Source organism: Panthera pardus, unplaced genomic scaffold (genome assembly GCF_024362965.1).
Source record: "Panthera pardus isolate Hobbes unplaced genomic scaffold, ASM2436296v1 HiC_scaffold_24, whole genome shotgun sequence".
Lineage (NCBI taxonomy): Eukaryota > Metazoa > Chordata > Mammalia > Carnivora > Felidae > Panthera > Panthera pardus.
Window position 1 is genome coordinate 22,426,174 of NW_026526810.1, and position 20,465 is coordinate 22,446,638.

At 36.3% G+C, this 20,465-nt stretch overlaps 1 protein-coding gene across 3 annotated transcripts in view; it reads right to left on the reverse strand.

Annotated features, from left to right (window-relative positions):
• SCAPER (S-phase cyclin A associated protein in the ER) overlaps window positions 1-20,465 on the reverse strand; it is a 504,168-nt gene that overhangs the window by 433,541 nt on the left and 50,162 nt on the right. For all 3 annotated transcript variants that reach the window (XM_019441359.2, XM_019441358.2, XM_019441356.2), the window contains one exon: window positions 1,103-1,203. In XM_019441359.2, the coding sequence (XP_019296904.1) occupies window positions 1,103-1,203 (101 nt within the window). The remainder of the gene's footprint in view (window positions 1-1,102; window positions 1,204-20,465) is intronic.

The window sequence follows — 20,465 nt, forward strand, 5'->3', positions numbered from 1 at the left end:
TACACGTAAGTGATGAATCACTAAATTCTAATTCTGAAACTATTATACTATATGTTAACTAAATGGAATTTAGGTAAAATTTTGAAGCAAACAAACAAAAAAATGAAGGTTTCTAAAGTAACTTTGATCTCGCATTACTCCCCTAATCGAAAATCATCAATTTTCCTCACTGAGTACTACATTAAGAAGAAACATGGAGAGACTTGGTGGTTCAGTCAGTTAAGTGTCAGACTTCAGCTCAGGTCATGATCTCATAGTTCGCGGGTTCGAGCCTTGCATTGGGCTCTGTGCTGACAGCACAGAGTTGCTTGGAATTCTCTCCCTCCTTCTCTCTTTGCCCCTACCCTGCTTGCGCGCGCTCTCTCAAGATAAACTTAAATAAATATATAAGAAGAAATACTATAATTTTCCCTACATTACTTTCACTTCACACATACTCTGCATTTTAATAGCTGTCTTAATTTTCTCTCTTCATCTAAAAGGCCAACCACTTGGGGCGTCTTGGTGGCTCAGTTGGTTACGTGTCCCACTCTTGATCTGGGCTCAGGTCATGATCTCACAATCTGAGCCCCTCAGCAGGCTCCACGCTATCAGCACTGATTGGGATTCTCTCTCTTTTCCTCTCTCTGCCCCTCCCCCGCTCACGCTCTGTCTCTCTCTCTCTCTCTCTCAAAATAAATAAACTTTAAAAAATAAAATAAGAGGCCAACCACTTGTTAAGATCCATCACATCTTTTAAACACTTCTGCATCCTGCATGAAATCCTTCCTCATCTATCCCCTACAAGAGAAATGACCCTGTCCTGTTCTGAACACCTGTAATAGCTTTTTTGTAATAATAAGCTCTATTTTATTCCACCCTTACACTACAAATTCATGAGAGTAGTCAATGTATCATATTCACCAATTAAATCTCTGTACTGATTAAAAGTGCTTTGCACTAGTAGGTACCCAATAAATATCTGTTACTGAGCTGAATAAGAAATACAGATCCCAACTTTTAGATTTTTACAAGTTTTAAGTTAAGCTTAAGTCAAGTTAACTGTCAACTTCAATGACTGCTTTTGAAATTGCTGGCTGCTATACAGACCAAAGTTCATTACCTGCTTTGAGCATCTGTCTTCTCTAGCTTTTCCTGAAGTTGAATCCAGTCAATCAATGCTTTGAAATCTCTCACATAGTTATCCAGCATCATTAGCACCTCCTAGTTAAAACAAACAACATCATTAAACTCCATTCTGATACTGAAAAGTTTTAAGAAAAAACTTTAGACTGAAGTACTTAGGAATTAATAGTTTTTACATTATACTCCTCATTGAGAAAGTAGCAGAACCTACTGATTTCGTTTTTTTTATTTTGTTTTATTTTCATTCTCACTGTATGATAAGAAATTAGTAAAGCTGAGAGTCCAAAGACCAAGAGATGGTATTGATATTCTTTCTCAAGAACCGCCCCCCGTGACCATTCTTTTAATCTTTTTTATTATTAACTTTAATAAACAGTAAAGTGTATAAATGTATATACAGATCATTTCAAAGCAAAGGCCCATGCATCCATCCACCCAGAACAATGCTAGTCTCTAGAAATTACCTGGTGTCTCCTCCCAATCATTACTCTGTCCTTGCTCTGAGGCAACCACTGCTTTGACTTGTAATAGTTCAATTTTTACCTGATTTTGAAATTCATATAAATGAAATTCATAGAGTATTAACATTTTGTGACTCCTTTTTTTACTTTGTTTACTAGGCTCATCCATGTTGCAGGATGAACCTGCAATTTATTTATTGCCATTGTCCAAGGTCACTTACTGAACAGTATTATACTGCATGCATATTTATTTATCCAATCTACAGCTGAAGAACACTGGGGTGATTTCCAAATTATATGCTGTTATTCATGTATGTCCTCTGCACATATGTATGCATTTCTGTTGAGAACAAGCCCAAGAGAGGAAATACTGAGTCACAAGAAGAGCATATGCTATACTCCAGTATATAACACCAAACTGTTTTCCAAAGTGGTTGCCACTCTCACCAGCAGTGTATGAGTCCTCCTTACTCCACACCCTCAACTACACTTGGTATTGTCTGTTTGGGGTTTACTTTAACCTGAGCCACTCTCGGTGGTGGTTATGTAATGGTTTCATTTTGGTTTCAAGATGGTTTTCTATGATTATTAATGATTTTCAGCCTTTTTTCATGCTTATTAGCCATCCTCATTTTGTGAAGTGCCTATTCAAGACTCTTTGATGGGAAGGAATTCCTTACATCTTCTGGATATGGGCCTTTTTTGGTTATACATGTTGCACACATATACTTGACTTTTTACTCTCCTGATGGAATAGAATGTTTTGATGAACATAAATCCCTAATTTTAAGGTAGTCTAACTTCTGACTCTAAGACTGATACTATCTGCATCAATTTTAAGCAATTATTTTCCTACCACAGGTCAGGAAGATATTCTCCAATATTGTCTTTTAGAGCATGGGGTCTCTCCTCTGTTACAATGGTCTGTTTATCTATTTTTGTACCAATATCAACCTAACTTACACTGCTGTAGCTCTAAAATAAAACGCAAAACCCAGTAGAGTAAATCCTCCAACTATATCTTTGACTAGGCTAATGCCAGCCCCTTGTTATTTCGATACAAATTTTAAAATCAGGTTATCAATTTCCCAGGAGAAAAAATTAAAAATACAATTTTAATTGTAATTGCATATATTCTATAAAACAACTAGATGAAAACTGACATTTTTATAATATTGTATCTTCTGGTCTATGAAGAAATATATGTATCTTATTTATACCTATATATACTTGTACCTTATTCAGTGTCTCTCAAAATGTATGATAGTTTCCTATGTAGAGGTCTTGCACATTTTTTTTAGCTTTAGCCCTAAGAATAAAGGGTTGCTATTTAACTTTTTTTTCATTTTCTGTTACCATTGATTTTTGTATCCAGCAACTTTAACTTACTCAATACATCTAATAATTTCTCTTTAGATTCTTCTGGATTTTCTAAATACATAATTATGAATAGGTCATCTGTGAATAATGACATATTTATTTCTTCCTCTCCAAGTGTTATATATTTTATATGTTATTCTTGTCTTCCTGTGTTGGCCAGGATCTTAAGGACAATGTTGAATGGAAATAAAGATAGCAGACTTTGTCTCATTCCCAATTTCAGAAGGAAAGTTCTCAACATTTCACCATTAAGTATGATGTTTACATAGGTTTTTGGAAGATTCTATTAGTAAAGATGTTCATTCTCAGTTTGCTGAATTTCATCAAGTATTTTTCCTAGGTCTACTGGGACAATCATATGATTTTCACCTTTATTCATCTAATTTGATAAATATTAATTTCATTCTCAAATGATAAAACCAACATTGTGGTACTGGAAAGAACCTAACTTGACTGTGATGTATTGTCCAGTATTTGAATAACCAGATTAATATATCAATATTTGGTTTAGGATTTGTGCATCTGTATTCCTAAGTGGTCTCTATTTTTCTTTCTCCTGAAACCTTTGGTTATCAAGGTTATGCTGGCAGAGTTCTTTTTCTATGTTCTAGAAGAGTCTGTATAATACTGGCATTATTTTGCTCATTTTTTTTTTTGGTTGAGATAAGATTAACACACCATAAAATTTACCATTTATAATTATACAATTCAGTCACTTTTAGTACATGCAGAGTTGTGCATCTATCCAATTCCAAAACATTGTCATCACCCCAAAAAGAAACCCAGTATGCATCAGCGGTCACTCCCCATTCTCTCCTCTTTCCAGCCCTTGGAAGCCACTAATCTACTTTTGGTCTCTATGGATTGGCCAGTTCTGGACATTTCAAATAAACAGTATCATATAGAATATGGCCTTTTGTGGCGAAATTCTTTCATTTAATGTTTTTTTTTCTGAATATTTTTTTTTAATATTTATTTTTGAGAGAGACAGAGACAGAATGCGAATTGGTTAGGGACAGAGAGAGAGGGAGACACAGAATCCGAAGCAGGCTCCAGGCTCTAAGCTGTCAGCACAGAGCTTGACGTGGGGCTCGAACTCATGAACTGTGAGATCATGACCTGAACCGAAGTCGGACGCTCAACCGACTGAGCCACCCAGGCGCCACTAATGTTTTCAAGATTCATCCATCTGGTACCACGTATCTGTACTTCATTCTTTTTCGTGACTAAATAATTGCATAAACAAACACATTTTGCTTATTCATTTATCGGTTGATGGATACTTGGCTTGTTTCCACCTTTTGCCTATTAGAAATAATGCTGCTATGAACGTTCACATCCAAGTTTTTCTAGGAAAATGTTTCTATTTCTCTTGGGTGTATACCTAGTAGTGGATTTACTAAGTCATATGGTAACTCTAAATTTAACATGAACTACCAAAATGTTTTCCACAACAGCTGCACCATTTTACATTCCCAGCAGCAATATACAGGCACACCTCATTTGACTATGCTTCATTTTATTGCAGTTCACAGATATCATGTTTTTTTACAAATTGAAGGTTTGTAGCAACCCTGTGCTAAGTCTGTCTACACCATTTTTCCAACAGTGATTGCTCACTTCCTGTCTCATGTTACATTTTGGTAATTCTTGTAATATTTCAAACTTTTTCATTACTATTATATTTGTTATGGTTACAATTCATTGAAACCTCAGATGACTGCTAGCAATTTTTAGCATAAAGCATTATTTAAGGCACATACATTGTTTCCTTAGACATGCTGCTATTGCACACTTAGACTACAGTATAAACATAACTTATATGTACTGGGAAACCAAAAAATTCATTGACTTGCTCTATTGTGGTATTTGCTTGATTGCAGTGGTCTGGAACTGAACCTGGAGGATGTCCAAGGTATGTCTGTATGAGGGCCAAATTCTTGACAACCTCAGCAGCACCTGCTATTTTCTGATTTGTTGAGTCTAGTCATCCTAACAAGTATAGTAGTATTGTGGTTTTTATTTGCATTTCCCTGATGACTAAACTTATTGAGCATATTTTCATGTGCTTATTGGACATATGCAAATCTTCTTTGAAGAAATGTCTATTCAAATTATTTGCCAATTTTTGGCCTAGGTTATTTGTCCTTCATATTTTTGAGCTGCAAGAGTTCTCTCTATATATTCTAAATATTAGACTGTTATAAGACACATGGCTTGAAAATATTTTCTCTCATTCTGTGGGGTGTCTTGTCAACTAACAGCATCCTGTAATACACATAAGTTTTTAATTTTAATGAAATTCTATTTATTTATTTTACCTTTGGTTGTGTTTTTGGTATCATATCTAAGAAACTGCTGCCAAGTCCAAGGTCACAAAGATTTGCACCTATGTTTTCTTCAAAGAATTTCATAGTTTTAGTTTTTACATTTAGATCTTTCATTTATTTTCAGTTATTTTTTTGTATATGGTGTGAGGTAAGGATCCAAATTAATTCTTTGTGTGCAGATATCTAGTTGATCCCAACACCATTTGTTGAAAAGACTATTCTTTTTCCATTAAATGGTCTTGGCACCCTTATCAAAAATCAATGGACACAGATGTGGATTTATTTCTGAACTCTCAATTCTCTTCCATTGATCTATAACTATCCTTATCCCAGTACCATGCTATTTTGATTACTGTAGCTTTGTAATGAGTTTTGAATTCTGAGTTTTGAAAAGAACTTTGTTCTTTTTCAAGATGGTTTTTGGCTATTCTGTGTCCCTTGCATTTCCATTCAGATTTTAGGATCACCTTGTCCACTTCTGCAAAAAAGGAGATTAGAATTTCAGTAGGGATTGAACTAAATCTGTATATCACTTTGGGGACCATTGCCATCTTAATATTAAGTTTTTCAATCCACAAGTTCAGATATCTTCCTCTTTATTTAGGTCTTCTTTAATTTCTTTTAATGATGTTTTGTAGTTTTTAGTGTACAAGTCTTGAACGTCTTTGGTTAAATTTATTACTCAATGTTTCTTTTTTTTTTTTCTTTTTCATGCCATTTTAATGGGACTGCTTTCTTAATCTCACTTTTTTATTGTCCATTACTAACATATAGAAACACAATTTTATGCACTGATCTTGTATTCTGCAACCCTTCTGAGTTTGTTTATTAGCTCTAATAATTTTATGTGTGTGAATGGATTCTATAGGGTTTTCTATATGTATCTGCAGATATATTCTTATATTCTATAAGCCATCTGCAGATATAATTTTACTTCTTCCTTTCAATCTGGATGCTTTCTATTTCTTTATCTTGTCTAATTGCCCTGGCTAGAACCTCGAGTATAAGACTGAAAAGAAGCAGTGAGAATAGACATCAGTATTTTGTTCCTGATATTAGCAGGGAAAGCTAATTTTTGTCTTTAGATAATCCAAGTTACATTACTGTAATACTACATTCTACATATTTGGCAAAGATTTTTTCTTCTTGGTACTGATTAGTCTTGCATACTAATGGCAATGAAAATGTATATAAGAAAAGACTATAAAAATATAGGCCACTGAGATCCATTCCATTGCTCAGAAAGAAAAATTGATCCCAAGTATAAATATGTGTGTAGACAGTGGTTAATTGCCCAAAGTTGTCATTTAAAATGTATAAGACAAAGAAATTTAAAGTGTTCACTTTATCAGTCTCATACCATTCTCACCCTACTCACCTTACTATAGAGACATACCAGTCTCATTTTACTAGAAATGGCAACTTTCCATACTCCCAAAGATGACCATCAGAAAATACCAACCAACTATAAAAATGATCATTTGGTTTATAAATACATTACTTTTCCATAACTAAGTCTTACTTTCTAGTATTATTGTAACTCCAACCAAGTATAAAAATGATCACTTGGATTATAAACATGTTACTTTTCCATAACTAAGCTTACTTTCTAGTATTCAGTGGAACTCAAAACCTCAAAAACACTTTTCACTTATGTTTTTTAAAATATAGATACACTTTGGAAATCAGACCCAAGATTGATTATGTATGCCAAATTAGCCACAAATAAAATACAGTACCAACCTCACATTAGTCATAAATGTTATATTCTAATTTAAAATACTCTTCTGAACAAAGAAGTATTGTTTATTTCCTTTCAAAGGTAATCCTTAGTGCCAAATCCTTGGTAATAAAAGTCTTCTACAATCAGGAAAAGGAAAAAATTTTTTAATTTACTTGGCTTCCTTTTCTCAATTCTACGAATATAATTCAAATTCAATTAAGTTCAACTTAAATCGCCTACATTAGGCACAGAAAGATATAATTCAGAATAATTTATTTCAGAAGTTTTATGATTTCCCTTTTTGCTTAAAAAAAAAGAAAGAAAAAAAGAAAAAAACAGAAAAAAACCCTCTAATGGGCAAGCATATAAGCAGCTACACTTCTGATACTAGTTGGCACAGAGAAAGTACATTTGGTGGCTTAAACAACCTATTTTAAGGAATGTTTAGCACAATGTTATCCGAAATGATCAGAGTGGTACCATGCAGCTGTAATCTGAGTCATGTTTTATGAACAAGGGAATACAAACAAGACACGCAGCTGGAGCAGCTTCTTAGTCACTGATGCACATCTTTCTCCCTACAGCTATGAAGGCCATTTTGTCAATCAGGATGAAACAGAACAAAAGTGGCTCTGAAAGTAATGTTATAGGCATTCAGATAACTACATATAGATATACAGCTAAAATTACCAATTAGTTTACCAATTGGCTGCAACGGATTCGATTGGTTTGTAATTAATTCTAGTTACTGGCGCACAGAGCAGGATGGTTGGCGCCATCCCTTTGTCCTCCTGACACACAATACTAGTGCACAGGCCCTTGGGCCCAGGACATCAACACAGCTCTCCAATTCAACTACAGGAATGTGCACAGTGGTGTGCCCCTGTGGTGATAAAGGGATAGAAACATGCATCACATGAGAAGTCAGTGATAAAGGGAACCTTATAAGAAAGAGCTTTACCAAAAGTGAAACAAGTTTTTAAAAGCATTATTTTTAAGAACAATAGTTTTAAAAAGTTTTTTAAAAGCTACAAATAGATAAATAGTTCAAAAGAGAAATCATTGGAAAGAAAAATGGCAAGTAAACCACTTTCAAAACTAACAGTATCATTCACAGTAGTCTTCAACCTTTAATCATTCATTTCTTTCAAATACTTCCCCTTAATTTTCTACATAAGCAGCCTAGTAAAAAAAAAAAAATACAAAACATATTCAATGAATGAAAACTTATAAATGAAAATCTGCTAATGGAAACCACTCTCCTTTAATTTAATTTTTACCAGGTTCTTTGTGGATAAATAAACTTTGCAGTTGCCTGGGTAATGATACAAATATTCTACTGCAGTGGCTAATTTTTATCTCAACTCATTTACAAGCTGGCTTGATTAGACATTTTCTCTTATGGTATTTCCTACTAACAAAACTCAAGAGACCTACTGCAGCTAAGAATAAGTAAACAATGATACTAAAAAATAATTTGTCATGGGGCACCTGGGTGGCTCAGTTAGTTAAGCATCCAACTTCAGCTTAGGTCATGATCTCACAGTTTGTGAGTTCAAGCCCCACAGTGGGCTCTATGGTCCCAGGGCAAACCCACTTTGATCCTCTGTCTCCTTCGCTCTCTGCCCCTCCCCCACTCAAGCTCTCTCATTCTCTCTCAAAAATAAGTATTTTTAGAAAACTGTCGTAAACACTGTATGCTAGCCAACTTGACATATTAAAAAAAAATTGTTGCAAGTCTCAAAATAACATACTCAAATTCCCCACTGATGCCTGCAAGTCTACCTAAACACCTGCTTACGGCATTTCTTTTGCCAAACTATTCTCCCAATACCAAACTAAATGCTTATATTCAGGCTGAAGGTCCTCAGCACTCATTTATACCAAACTCCTCATTTACAGACACAAAGGTAGAAAAAGGTTTGGTGATTTCTTCCAAAGTCCTACAACTAGCTTAGAGGAAACATGGAAATCATGACTATTCCTCACTTTCCTTGCAAAGGACAGTACAAATACCATGTGCAAAACTCTCCCACAATCCTACAGCCCAAAGTCACCTCTCCTGCTATGATATTACCAAGTATAATAACTAATGTCAATACACAGACTAAACTCCTAAGTGCTATTCCTGAACCTGAAAGGGAAAAAACACTTTTCTCCCTCATGCCGTTTATTGTTATAAATAAATGGTTATCGTTATAACACATCTCACATCCTAAGAGAAAAACACCATGATTTTTTCTAAAATTTTAACTCCCACTGAGTCACCATGCATGGAAGAGCAAAATCTACTTCAAAGGCATAAACTGACTCTTTCTCTTCATCAATCAAGTCTCAAATACTTTTAGTGATCCAGAGGAATAATAGAACAGAACTATAACCTTTGCTATACATCTTGTGTCTGGACACCAAGATCTATGTTCTGTGTTGCACTCATTATCTGGTAAATTTCTATCATTTCAAAATAACAGTAGAAAATAACTGAAAAAATTAAAAAAAACAGAAACGCTTGATGAAAAATATCAATAACCCAAGATAATATCCACAGCAGGAATGGCACAGATATTCCTTTCTAAAAGAAAGTCCTTAAATACATTTTTATAAAATCTTTGATGTTTATATCAATAGGATGTGTCTGATCAAAAACAGTTTTGTTATAGTTATAACTTCTTCAGGCTCATGAATAGCACCCAAAACAGTGCAAGCGGTAATAAATATTCAGTAAACAGTTGTTGCATGAAAGATAAGTCCAGAACTAAAGGTTAGTTCTGCTGGTAATTCATTACATAATGTCAGACAGATCATGTAGTTTTTCAGTTTCCTATGGGTAAAATAAGAAGGCTGGATTATATAATTTCTAAAATTATATTCAGATATGATTTATGATACTATTTCACATTCTGTGCTATTTTTGTTTCTAATACAAATCATATGTACATTTTAAATTTTTTTCTAACAAAACTAAATTTTAATATGTCTGTTTGTATTTCTTGGTTTTTTAAATATGAAGTTTTACAAAAAAAAAAAAAATACTCTAATTATAAGTAGGAAATAAGGGGCACCTGGCTGGCTCAGTCAGTAGAGCATCCAACACTTGATCTCAGGGTCATGAGTTCAAGCCCCATGTTGGGCATGGAGCCGCCTTAAAAAACATTTTTTTTTATGATTAAAAAAATAAACAGGAAACAAGAACTGTACCTTTTATGGAAACTGTTCTATTTCCAAGAATCCTTATAAATTCATCCTTTGATACTTATAAAACTCAACTGTTTTTAAAAATTTCATGCTCTATGGTGAGTGTAACTGAATTACAAAATCAGTATTAGGGTAGCTGTTAAATGAAGTATAATTATTTTAAAGTTTTTAATCCTATAACTGCAAAAGATATTTCTGAGACAAATAACTTAATTCTAAAACAAAAACATGATACCTTAAAAATAAGGTAATTGTCAAGGAAAGATTGTAGAAATATTTTGTAGGCCCTGTAAATTTTTACTAGAGTATCACAAACTAGATTTAAGACTCATTTATGAAATTTTTACTGTATGTACCCAGAGTGTAGTAGAAACAAAAAAAGCAGATGACATGGTCTTCATTAAAGATGCTTCCAATCTTATTAAAAATACAAACCACCAAACACTTCTACTTAAGAAATGGATCATGACCAAATTTCAATGTAAATGCTCATTAACAAAGAAAACAACAAAAGATACCTAAATCTTTAAACAAATATGTTACCATGAAATCTGCCTTATTTGTTCATGACTAAGAACAATTATATCTGCAAACTCCCCCAAATCATTCAATTTCACTTATTTATTATTTTATTGGAGGATAATTGGTAAATTAATATGGTAAATTATGCTACTTCATTCTTTCACTATCACCTAATGAAATGAAGAGCACACTGTCATAAGGACTTCAGTCCCATAATCAATAATTACAGCATTCCAACTAAATTGAAATAGCTTACAGGAATGTTCACCCAAGACGTTAGTGTATATAACAACTAAGAGAACTACACAGATCAGCCATATGAGAGCTAATTATTGTATTTCTGATATTGTTACCATTATCAATGCACTTTGTAATTTGAGCTCACTGGCAGCACATCTTCATGGATAACTTTCGCAAACCATCATTTCCATGACTGTGCCTCTATTAAATATTTAAAAACAGTGAGAAAAAGAGGAATGTGTGTAGAGCAACTACATGACAGTGTAGCTATACCCCACTCAAATGACTGTCTTATCCTCTTCTGAAGGGGAAATAAGAAGCCTCTTGCTAAAGAACACTGGACAGAATTTCCTGGGATACAATTTTATAAAAATCCATTTCCTGAAGATTTCTCTCTCTGTTTCCTAACACCATCAGCTCAAATTCCTTGATGTGCCCACAGGGGACGAATAAATTCCTATTAAATAGTTTTCACCAAAGAAACAAAACTTCACCAAAAGAATAAAACTCAGCAAACATTAGGAATTCAAGGTTTACCTTCTTAATGTTCTTGCCTTGTTTGATTCAGTCTTCCTATTTTATAATTGCAATATATTTAATTTTTTATGGGAATCATGAAAAGATAAGGAAATGTTCACCTAATTTAATTGTGACAAGAATCATTCCAAAAAGAAGCCCAAGTCAGAGATGCAGCAGAGCAGGTTTATAGGTATTGAAGCCCGTTATTGGAAGGCATTGTCAGAATACCAGGAAATAAGAAATGAGCAAAACCTTGACAGGATTCATGGAGGGGATGAGAGCAAGAGAACAGGATTCAAGATGAGGCAGTTTATAGACAGGCTGAAGCCACAAGCATGGTTAGAAAGAGACTGAGAATTTGCAGATCTAACATGTTGCCACAATCAAAAATTGTGACTAAATTATTGGCACCATGGAATAGAGAAGACAAAAGCAGGGGCATTTCTAATGGGTCTCATCATCTTGACAGGAGACTAGATAACTAAGCCTTTCCTGAGATGGCTATCTAAGATAGCCCTTTTTAACTTTTCAGAGAGAGAGTTAAATTTCCAAGTCTGTAACATCATCCCTCTATTATGCTTTATCATCCATGTTTCTCATCCAGGGTGTAAGTAGAATAGATTAATCAAGAATCTGTGATACATCCTTTTAAGGTGACAATCATCTTTAAGAATTTCATGAAAGTTATGGAACTCCTACCCAAAACAACATACATGAACAAAATAATTTCAATACCTACAGATGATTTACAAACACAGGTCTAAGAATTCAAGGTTAAGAATCCCTACTCTAGACATTCTCCAAGATACAACACACATTAGGACACACATAATAAGTCTCCATTTAAAAAGATGGCTTAAAAAGATGGACATCATACAAGGTATCTTCTCCAACCAAAGCAGAATAAAGTTAACTGATAACAAAGTTAAAACTAGAAAATTCACAAATTTGTTGAATTTAAACAATAAATTGGCCAAGAAAAATATCACAAGAGGTAACAGAAAACAGACACAAATGAAAGTAACAATACAACAGATTAAAACTTAAGAGACATATCTAAAGCAGTACTCAGAGGGAAATTTATAGCTATAAATGCTTACATAAAAAACTAGAAAGATCTCAAATCAAAAACTTAACTTTACAACTTAAGAAGCTAAAAAATAACAAACCAAATCCAAGAAAAGAAAAGAAGAGGAGGTTGGAGGTGTAGGAGGACTCTGAGCTCACCTCATCCTCCTGATCACTTAGATTCCACCCACATCTGCCTAAATAACTCAGAAAAACACCAGAACGGACTCTCCAGAGCCAAGCATGAACAAGAGGCCCACAGAAGAGGGTAGCAAGGGCAGAGAGGCGGTGCATGCTACACGGACTGGCAGGAGAGAGCCAGGGCAGTGGAGGGGCAGCCCAACCTGCAAGGCAGAGCCCCCAAAGTCTGGCTTGCAAAAGCAGAGAGGCCGGACTGCATGAGTTCTAATAGCCACTGGGACTTAACATCTGGAATGTTAAAACTCAAAAGCTCTACTCTCTGAGAGTGGAGAGGGCGAGAGGATGCCGGGAGGGAGACTTGTTGAGTCCCAGAAGGACAGAGCTCAGCTCAGCGGAGGAACAAAGGCACTAGCAAGTACCATTTCCCTCTCCCATCCCCCAGACGAAAGTCCACAGGGAACCAGTTCCCGTCACCAAACTTCCTTGCACCCCGCAAACACCCAATGCCATGCTTCTGTGGATACATCCCTCCTAGGGGCCAGCCTCCCTCCTGGTGCTTCAGGACCCTCCCACAGGGGACCACCTACGGCAAAGCAAGCTAAGCCTGGCCCTCCCGCCACTGTGCACCTTGTGGATCCACCCTGTCTAATACGCCCTTGGCCAGATCCCATCAAAGCAGCACCACAAGCCTTGCAGTATGCAAGCAGCCCAGACAGGGGCCACACCACTCCAGTGAGTCCTGCCCCTAAGAGAGGGGAAGATAAGGTACACACCAGTCTGACAAGTTACTCTGGAGAACACAGCGGAAGTTACCAACAAGACAAGTTACTCTGGAGAGCACAGTGGAAGTGCCCTGCAGTTTGGAGATACCGCAGGATCTACCCAAAATGAAGAAACAGAAGAATTCTCCTCAAAAGGAACTCCAGGAAGTAGCAACAACTAACGAATTGATCAAAAATGATGTAAGCAATATAATGGAACAAGAATTTAAAATAATAGTCATAAAATTAATTGCTGGGCTTGAAAAAAACATAAAGGAGAGCAGAGAATCTATTGCCACAGAGATAAAGGGACTAAGATATAGTTAGGAGGAGCTTAAAAATGCTATAAATGAGGTGCAAAATAAAATGGAGGTGGCCATAGCACAGACTGAAGAGGCAGAGAAGAGAAGGTGAATTAGAAGATAAAATTATGGAAAAAGAAAAAGCTAAGAAAAAGAGAGATAAAAAATCCAGGAGTATGAGGGGAGAATTAGAGAACTAAGTGATGTAATCAAATGGAACAATATCGCCATCAAAAGAATTCCAGAAGAAAAAGAGAGAAAAAGGGGCTGAAGGTGTACTTGAACAAATCATAGCTGAGAACTTCCCTGATCTGGGGAAGGAAACAAGCATTGAAATCCAAGAGGCACAGAGAACTCCCTTCACACAAAACTTGAATCAATCTTCTACACAACATATCATAGTGAAACTGGCAAAATACAAGGATAAAGAGAGAATTCTGAAAGCATCTAGGGATAAACACGCTTTAACTTACAAAGGTAAATGCCTAAGAGTAGTAGCAGACCTATCTACTGACACTTGGCAGGCCAGAAAGGAATGGCAGGAAATCTTCAATGTGATGAACAGAAAAAAATATGCAGCCAAGAATCCTTTATCCAGCAAATCTGTCATTTAGAATAGAAGGAGAGATAAAGGTCTTCCCAAACAAACTGAAGGAATTCATCACCAATAAACCAGCCCTACAAGAGATCCTAAGGGGGATTCTGTGAGTGAAATGTCACAAGGACCACAAAGTACCAGAGACATCACCACAAGCGTGAAACCTACAGACATCACAATGACTCTAAACCCATATCTTTCTATAATAACACTGAATGTAAATGGACTAAATGCGCCAACCAAAAGACATAGGGTATCAGAATGGATAAAAAAACAAGACCCATCTATTTGCTGTCTACAAGAGACTCATTTTAGACCCGAGGACACCTTCAGATTGAAAGTGATGGGATGGAGAACTATCTATCATGCTACTGGAACTCAAAAGAAAGCTGGAGTAGCCAAACTTATATAAGACAAACTAGACTGTAAATTAAAGGCTATAACAAGAGATGAAGAAGGGCATTATATAATAATTACAGGGTCTATCCATCAGGAAGAGCTAACAATTATAAATGTCTACGTGCTGAATATGGGAGTCCTCAAATATATAAAACAATCACAAACATGAGCAACCTTATTGATAAGAATGTGGTAATTGCAGAGGACTTTAATACTCCACTTACAGTAATGGACAGATCATCTAGACACAGGATCAATAAAGAAACAAGGGCCCTGAATGATACATTGGACCAAATGGACTTGACAGATATATTTAGAACTCTGCATCCCAAAGCAACAGAAGATACTTTTCTTCTCAAGTGCACATGGAAGATTCTCCAAGATAGATCACATACTGGGTCACAAAACAGCCCTTCATAAGTATAAAGAAGTAAGATCATACCATGCACACTTTCAGACCACATGCTATGAAGCTTGAAATCAACCACAGGAAAAAGTGTGGAAAACCTCCAAAAGTATGGAGGTTAAAGAACAGCCTACTAAAGAATGAATGGGTCAACCAGGCGATTAGAGAAGAAATTAAAAAAATATATGGAAACAAATGAAAATGAAAATACAACAATCCAAACGCTTTGGGATGCAGCGAAGGCAGTCCTGAGAGGAAAATACATTGCAATCCAGAAGCTGGTGCGTCTTTGTCTGAAGGCTTAATAGCTTCAGAGCTTTGGGCCAGCTATCGGGAACTAAGGGCACAGCCATGAAGAAGAACGCAGTCTCACTATGACCCACCATGCCATTTACAGCAGATCAATAAAACCAAGAGTTGGTTTCTTGAAAAAATAAACAAAATTGATACACCTCCAGCCAGGTTTCTCAAAAAGAAAAGGGAGAGGACCCAAATAGATAAAATTATGAATGAAAATGTAAGTATTATAATCAATCCCTCAGAAATATAAGTAATTATCAGGGAATACTATGAAAAATTATATGCCAACAAACTGGACAACCTAGAAGAAATGGACAAATACCTAAGCACCCACACACTTCCAAAACTCAGGAAGAAATAGAAAATTTGAAGAGACCCATAACTGGCGAAGAAATTGAATCAGTTATCAAAAATCTCCCAACAAATAAGAGTCCAGGATCAGATGGCTTCCCTGGGGAATTCTACCAGACACTTAAAGCAGAGTTAATACCTATCCTTCTCAAGCTGTTCCAAAAAAGAAAAAGGGAAGGAAAACTTCCAGACTCATTCTATGAAGCCAGCATTACTTTGACTGCCAAACCAGAAAGAGACCCAGCAAAAGAAGAGAACCACAGGCCAATATCCCAGATGAATATGGATGCAAAAATTCTCAACGAGATACTAGCAAATCGAATTCAACAGCATACAAAAAGAATTATTCACCATGATCAAGTGGGATTCATTCCTGGGCTATAGGGCTGGTTCAATATTCATAAATCAGTCAATGTGATACATCACATTAATAAAACAAAGGATAAGAACCATATGATCCTGTCAATCGATGCAGAAAAAGCATTTGACAAAATTCAGCATCGTTTCTTAATAAAAACCCTTGAGAAAGTCAGGACAGAAGGAACATACTTAAACATCATAAAAGCCATTTATGAAAAGCCCACAGTTAATATCATCCTCAATGGGGAAAATCTGAGAGCTTTCCCCCTGAGATCAGGAACACGACAGGGATGTCCACTCTCACCGCTATTGTTTAACATAGTGTTGGAAGTGCTAGCATCAGTAATCAGACAACAAAAGGAAATCAAAGGCATCAAAATTGGCAAAGATGAAGTCAAACTTTCACTTTTTGCAGATGACATGATATTATACATGGAAAACCCGACAGACTCCACCAAAAGTCTGCTAGAACTGATACATGAATTCAGCAAAGTTGCAGGATACAAAATCAATGCACAGAAATCAGTTGCATTCTTATACACTAATAATGAAGCAACAGAAAGACAAAGAAACTGATCCCATTCACAATTGCACCAAGAAACATAAAATACATAGGAATAAACCTAACCAAAGATGTAAAAGATCTGTATGCTGAAAACTATAGAAAGCTTATGAAGGAAATTAAAGAAGATACAAAGAAATGGAAAAACATTCCGTGCTCATGGATTGGAAGAATAAATATTGTCAAAATGTCAATACTACCCAAAGCTATCTACACATTCAATGCAATCCCAATCAAAATTGCACCAGCATTCTTCTCGAAGCTAGAACAAGCAATCCTAAAATTTGTATGGAACCACAAAAGGCCCTGAATAGCCAAAGCAGTATTGAAGAAGAACACCAAAGTGGGAGGCATCACAATCCCAAACTTTAGCCTCTACTGCAAACCTGTAGTCATTAAGACAGCATGGTATTGCCACAAAAACAGACACGTAGACCAGTGGAATAGAATAGAGACTCCAGAATTGGACCCACGAAAGTATGGCCAACTAATCTTTGACAAAGCAGGAAAGAATATCCAATGGAAAAGAAAAACAGTCTCTTTAACAAATGGTGCTGGGAGAACTGGACAGCAACATGCAGAAGAATGAAACTAGACCACTTTCTTACACCATTCACAAAAATAAACTCAAAATGGATGAAGGACATTTCCTGGTGAGACAGAAAACCATCAAAACCCTAGAGGAGAAAGCAGGAAAAAACCTCTTTGACCTCAGCCGCAGCAATTTCTTACTTGACACATTTCCAAAGGCAAGGAAATTATAGCAAAAATGAACTATTGGGACCTCATGAAAATAAAAAGCTTCTGCACTGCAAAGGAAACAATCAACAAAACTAAAAAGCAACCAACAGAATGGGAGACAATAGTTGCAAATGACATATCAGACGACAAAGGGCTAGTATCCAAAATCTATAAAGAACTCACCAAACTCCACACCCGAAAAACAAATAATCCTATGAAGAAATGGGCAGAACACGTAAATAGACACTTCTCTAAAGAAGACATCCATAAGGCCAACAGGCACATGGAAAGATGCTCAATGTCACTCCTCATCAGGGAAATACAAATCAAAACTACACTCAGATACCACCTCACACCAGTCAGAGTGGCTAAAATGAACAAATCAGGAGACTATAGATGCTGGCAAGGATGTGGAGAAATGGGAACCCTCTTGCACTGTTGGTGGGAATGCAAACTGGTGCAGCCACTCTGGAAAACAGTGTGGAGCTTCCTCAAAAAATTAAAAATAGGGGCGCCTGGGTGGTGCAGTCGGTTAAGCGTCCGACTTCAGCCAGGTCACGATCTCGCAGTCCGTGAGTTCGAGCCCCGCGTCAGGCTCTGGGCTGATGGCTCGGAGCCTGGAGCCTGTTTCCGATTCTGTGTCTCCCTCTCTCTCTGCCCCTCCCCCGTTCATGCTCTGTCTCTCTCTGTCCCAAAAATAAATTAAAAAAAACGTTGAAAAAAAAAAATTAAAAATAGATCTACCCTATGACCCAGCAATAGCACTGCTAGGAATTTACCCAAGGGGTACAGGGGTACTCATACATAAGGGCACTTGTACCCCAATGTTTATAGCAGCACTTTCAACAATAGCCAAATTATGGAAAGAGCCTAAATGTCCATCACTGATGAATGGATAAAGAAATTATGGTGTATATATATAAAATGGAATACTACTTGGCAATGAGAAAGAATGAAATATGGCCTTTTGTAGCAACATGGATGGAACTGAAGAGTGTTATGCTAAGTGAAATAAGTCATACAGAGAAAGATACCATATGTTTTCACTCTTACGTGGATCCTGAGAAACTTAACAGAAGACCATGGGGGAGGGGAAGGGGGGAAAAAAGTTACAGAGAGGGAACAAGGCAAACCATAAGAGACTCTTAAAAACTGAGAATAAACTGAGGGTTGATAGGGGGTGGGAGGGAGGGGAAAGTGGGTGATGGGCATTAAGGAGGGCACCTGTTTGGGATGAGCATTGTTGTATGGAAACTAATTTGACAATAAATTTCATATTAAAAAAAAAACAACACCTTCACAGGTACTTTTGCACCTTTTGCTGAATATGAAGCATTGTCTTTTGAATAGCTGTTACAAGGGGAAACAATGTTTAAATTATTAACATTGGATGAAGGCTAATCATGGTCACTTGTCTAAGTATCTGGAAGTGGCAATAAAAATTCCCTCACACTTGTTTAGTGCTTTCTAATTTCCAAGCACTTTCACATGTCATCTTGATTAACCCTCACTACAGTGTAGTAAAGTAGTTAAAGGCTCAGGCTCAGCAGGGGGGCTGCTTGGATTGAGGCCCTTACTCTACCGTATTTAACCTCTCTAAACCCTGGACTTCTTTTCTGAAAATAGGAAGAGCAGCACTGGTCTGTGGGAATATTGTGTGGATTAAGTGTGATGATCTGGGTGAAGTAGTTAGCACAGTGCCTTTGACAATAAATTTCATATTAAAAAAATGAATAAATGTTGAAAAAAAAAGAAAAAACAAAAAGCCAACGACTGCCAAGGCAAATCATACTCAAATTCACAAAATGCACAGGCAAGAAAGGAATCCTGAAAGCAGCAAGCGGAAAAAAGCCCTTAACCTACACGTTCACAGAAGATCTGTATACAGAAACTTGGCAGGTCAGAAAGGTACGGCAGGAATATATTCAATGTGCTAAACAGGATAAATATACAGCCAAGAATTCTTTATTCAGCAAGGCTGTCATTCAAAACAGAAGGAGAGATAAGAGTTTCCCAGACAAAGAAAAACTAAAGGAGTTCATGACCATTAAACCAGCCCTGCAAGAAATTTTAAGGGAGACTCTTTGGAGAAATTAAAATACCAAAGCAACAAAGACTAAAAAGGACTGAAAAGTATCACCAAAAACACTAACTCTACAGGTAACACACTGGCACTAAATTCATATCTTTCAATAATCACCCTGAAATTAAATGGACTAAATGCTCAAATCAAAAGACACAGGGTATTAGAATGGATTAAAAAAAAATAAAAGTAGTCTATATGCTGCCACAAGAGACTCATTTTACACCTAAGGATGTCTGCAGATTGAAAGTAAGGGGATGGAGAACGATCTATCATGCTAATGGACATCAAAAGAAAGCTGCAGTAGTCATACTTATTTCAGACAAGGTAGATTTTTAAATCAAAGACTGTAACAAGAGATAAAGAAGGGCATTATATCATAATTAAGGGGTCTTTCCATCAACAAGAAGGAAAGAAGATCTAACAATTATAAATATTTATGCCCCCAATTTGAAAGCACCCAAATATATAACTCAATTAAAAACAAACATAAAGAAACCCATTGTGGGGGCGCCGGGGTGGCTCAGTCGTTTGGGCGTCCAACTTCAACCCAGGTCATGATCTCACAGTTGTGGGTTTGAGCCCCACATCAGGCTCGAGCTGACAGCTCAGAGACTGGAGCCTGCTTCAGATTCTGTGTCTTTCTCTGTCTCTGCCCCTCTCCCACTTGTGATCTGTCTCTCGAAAATAAACAAATGTTAAAAAAAATTTTTTTTAAAAAGAAACTCATTGTGGCACAAAAACACACACTCAGATCAATGGAACAGAATAGAGAACCCAGAAATGGACTCACAAATATATAGCCAACTAATCTTTGACAAAGCAGGAAAGAATATCCAATAGGAAAAAAAACAGTTTCTTTTAACACATGGGGCTGGGAGAGCTGGACAGCAACATG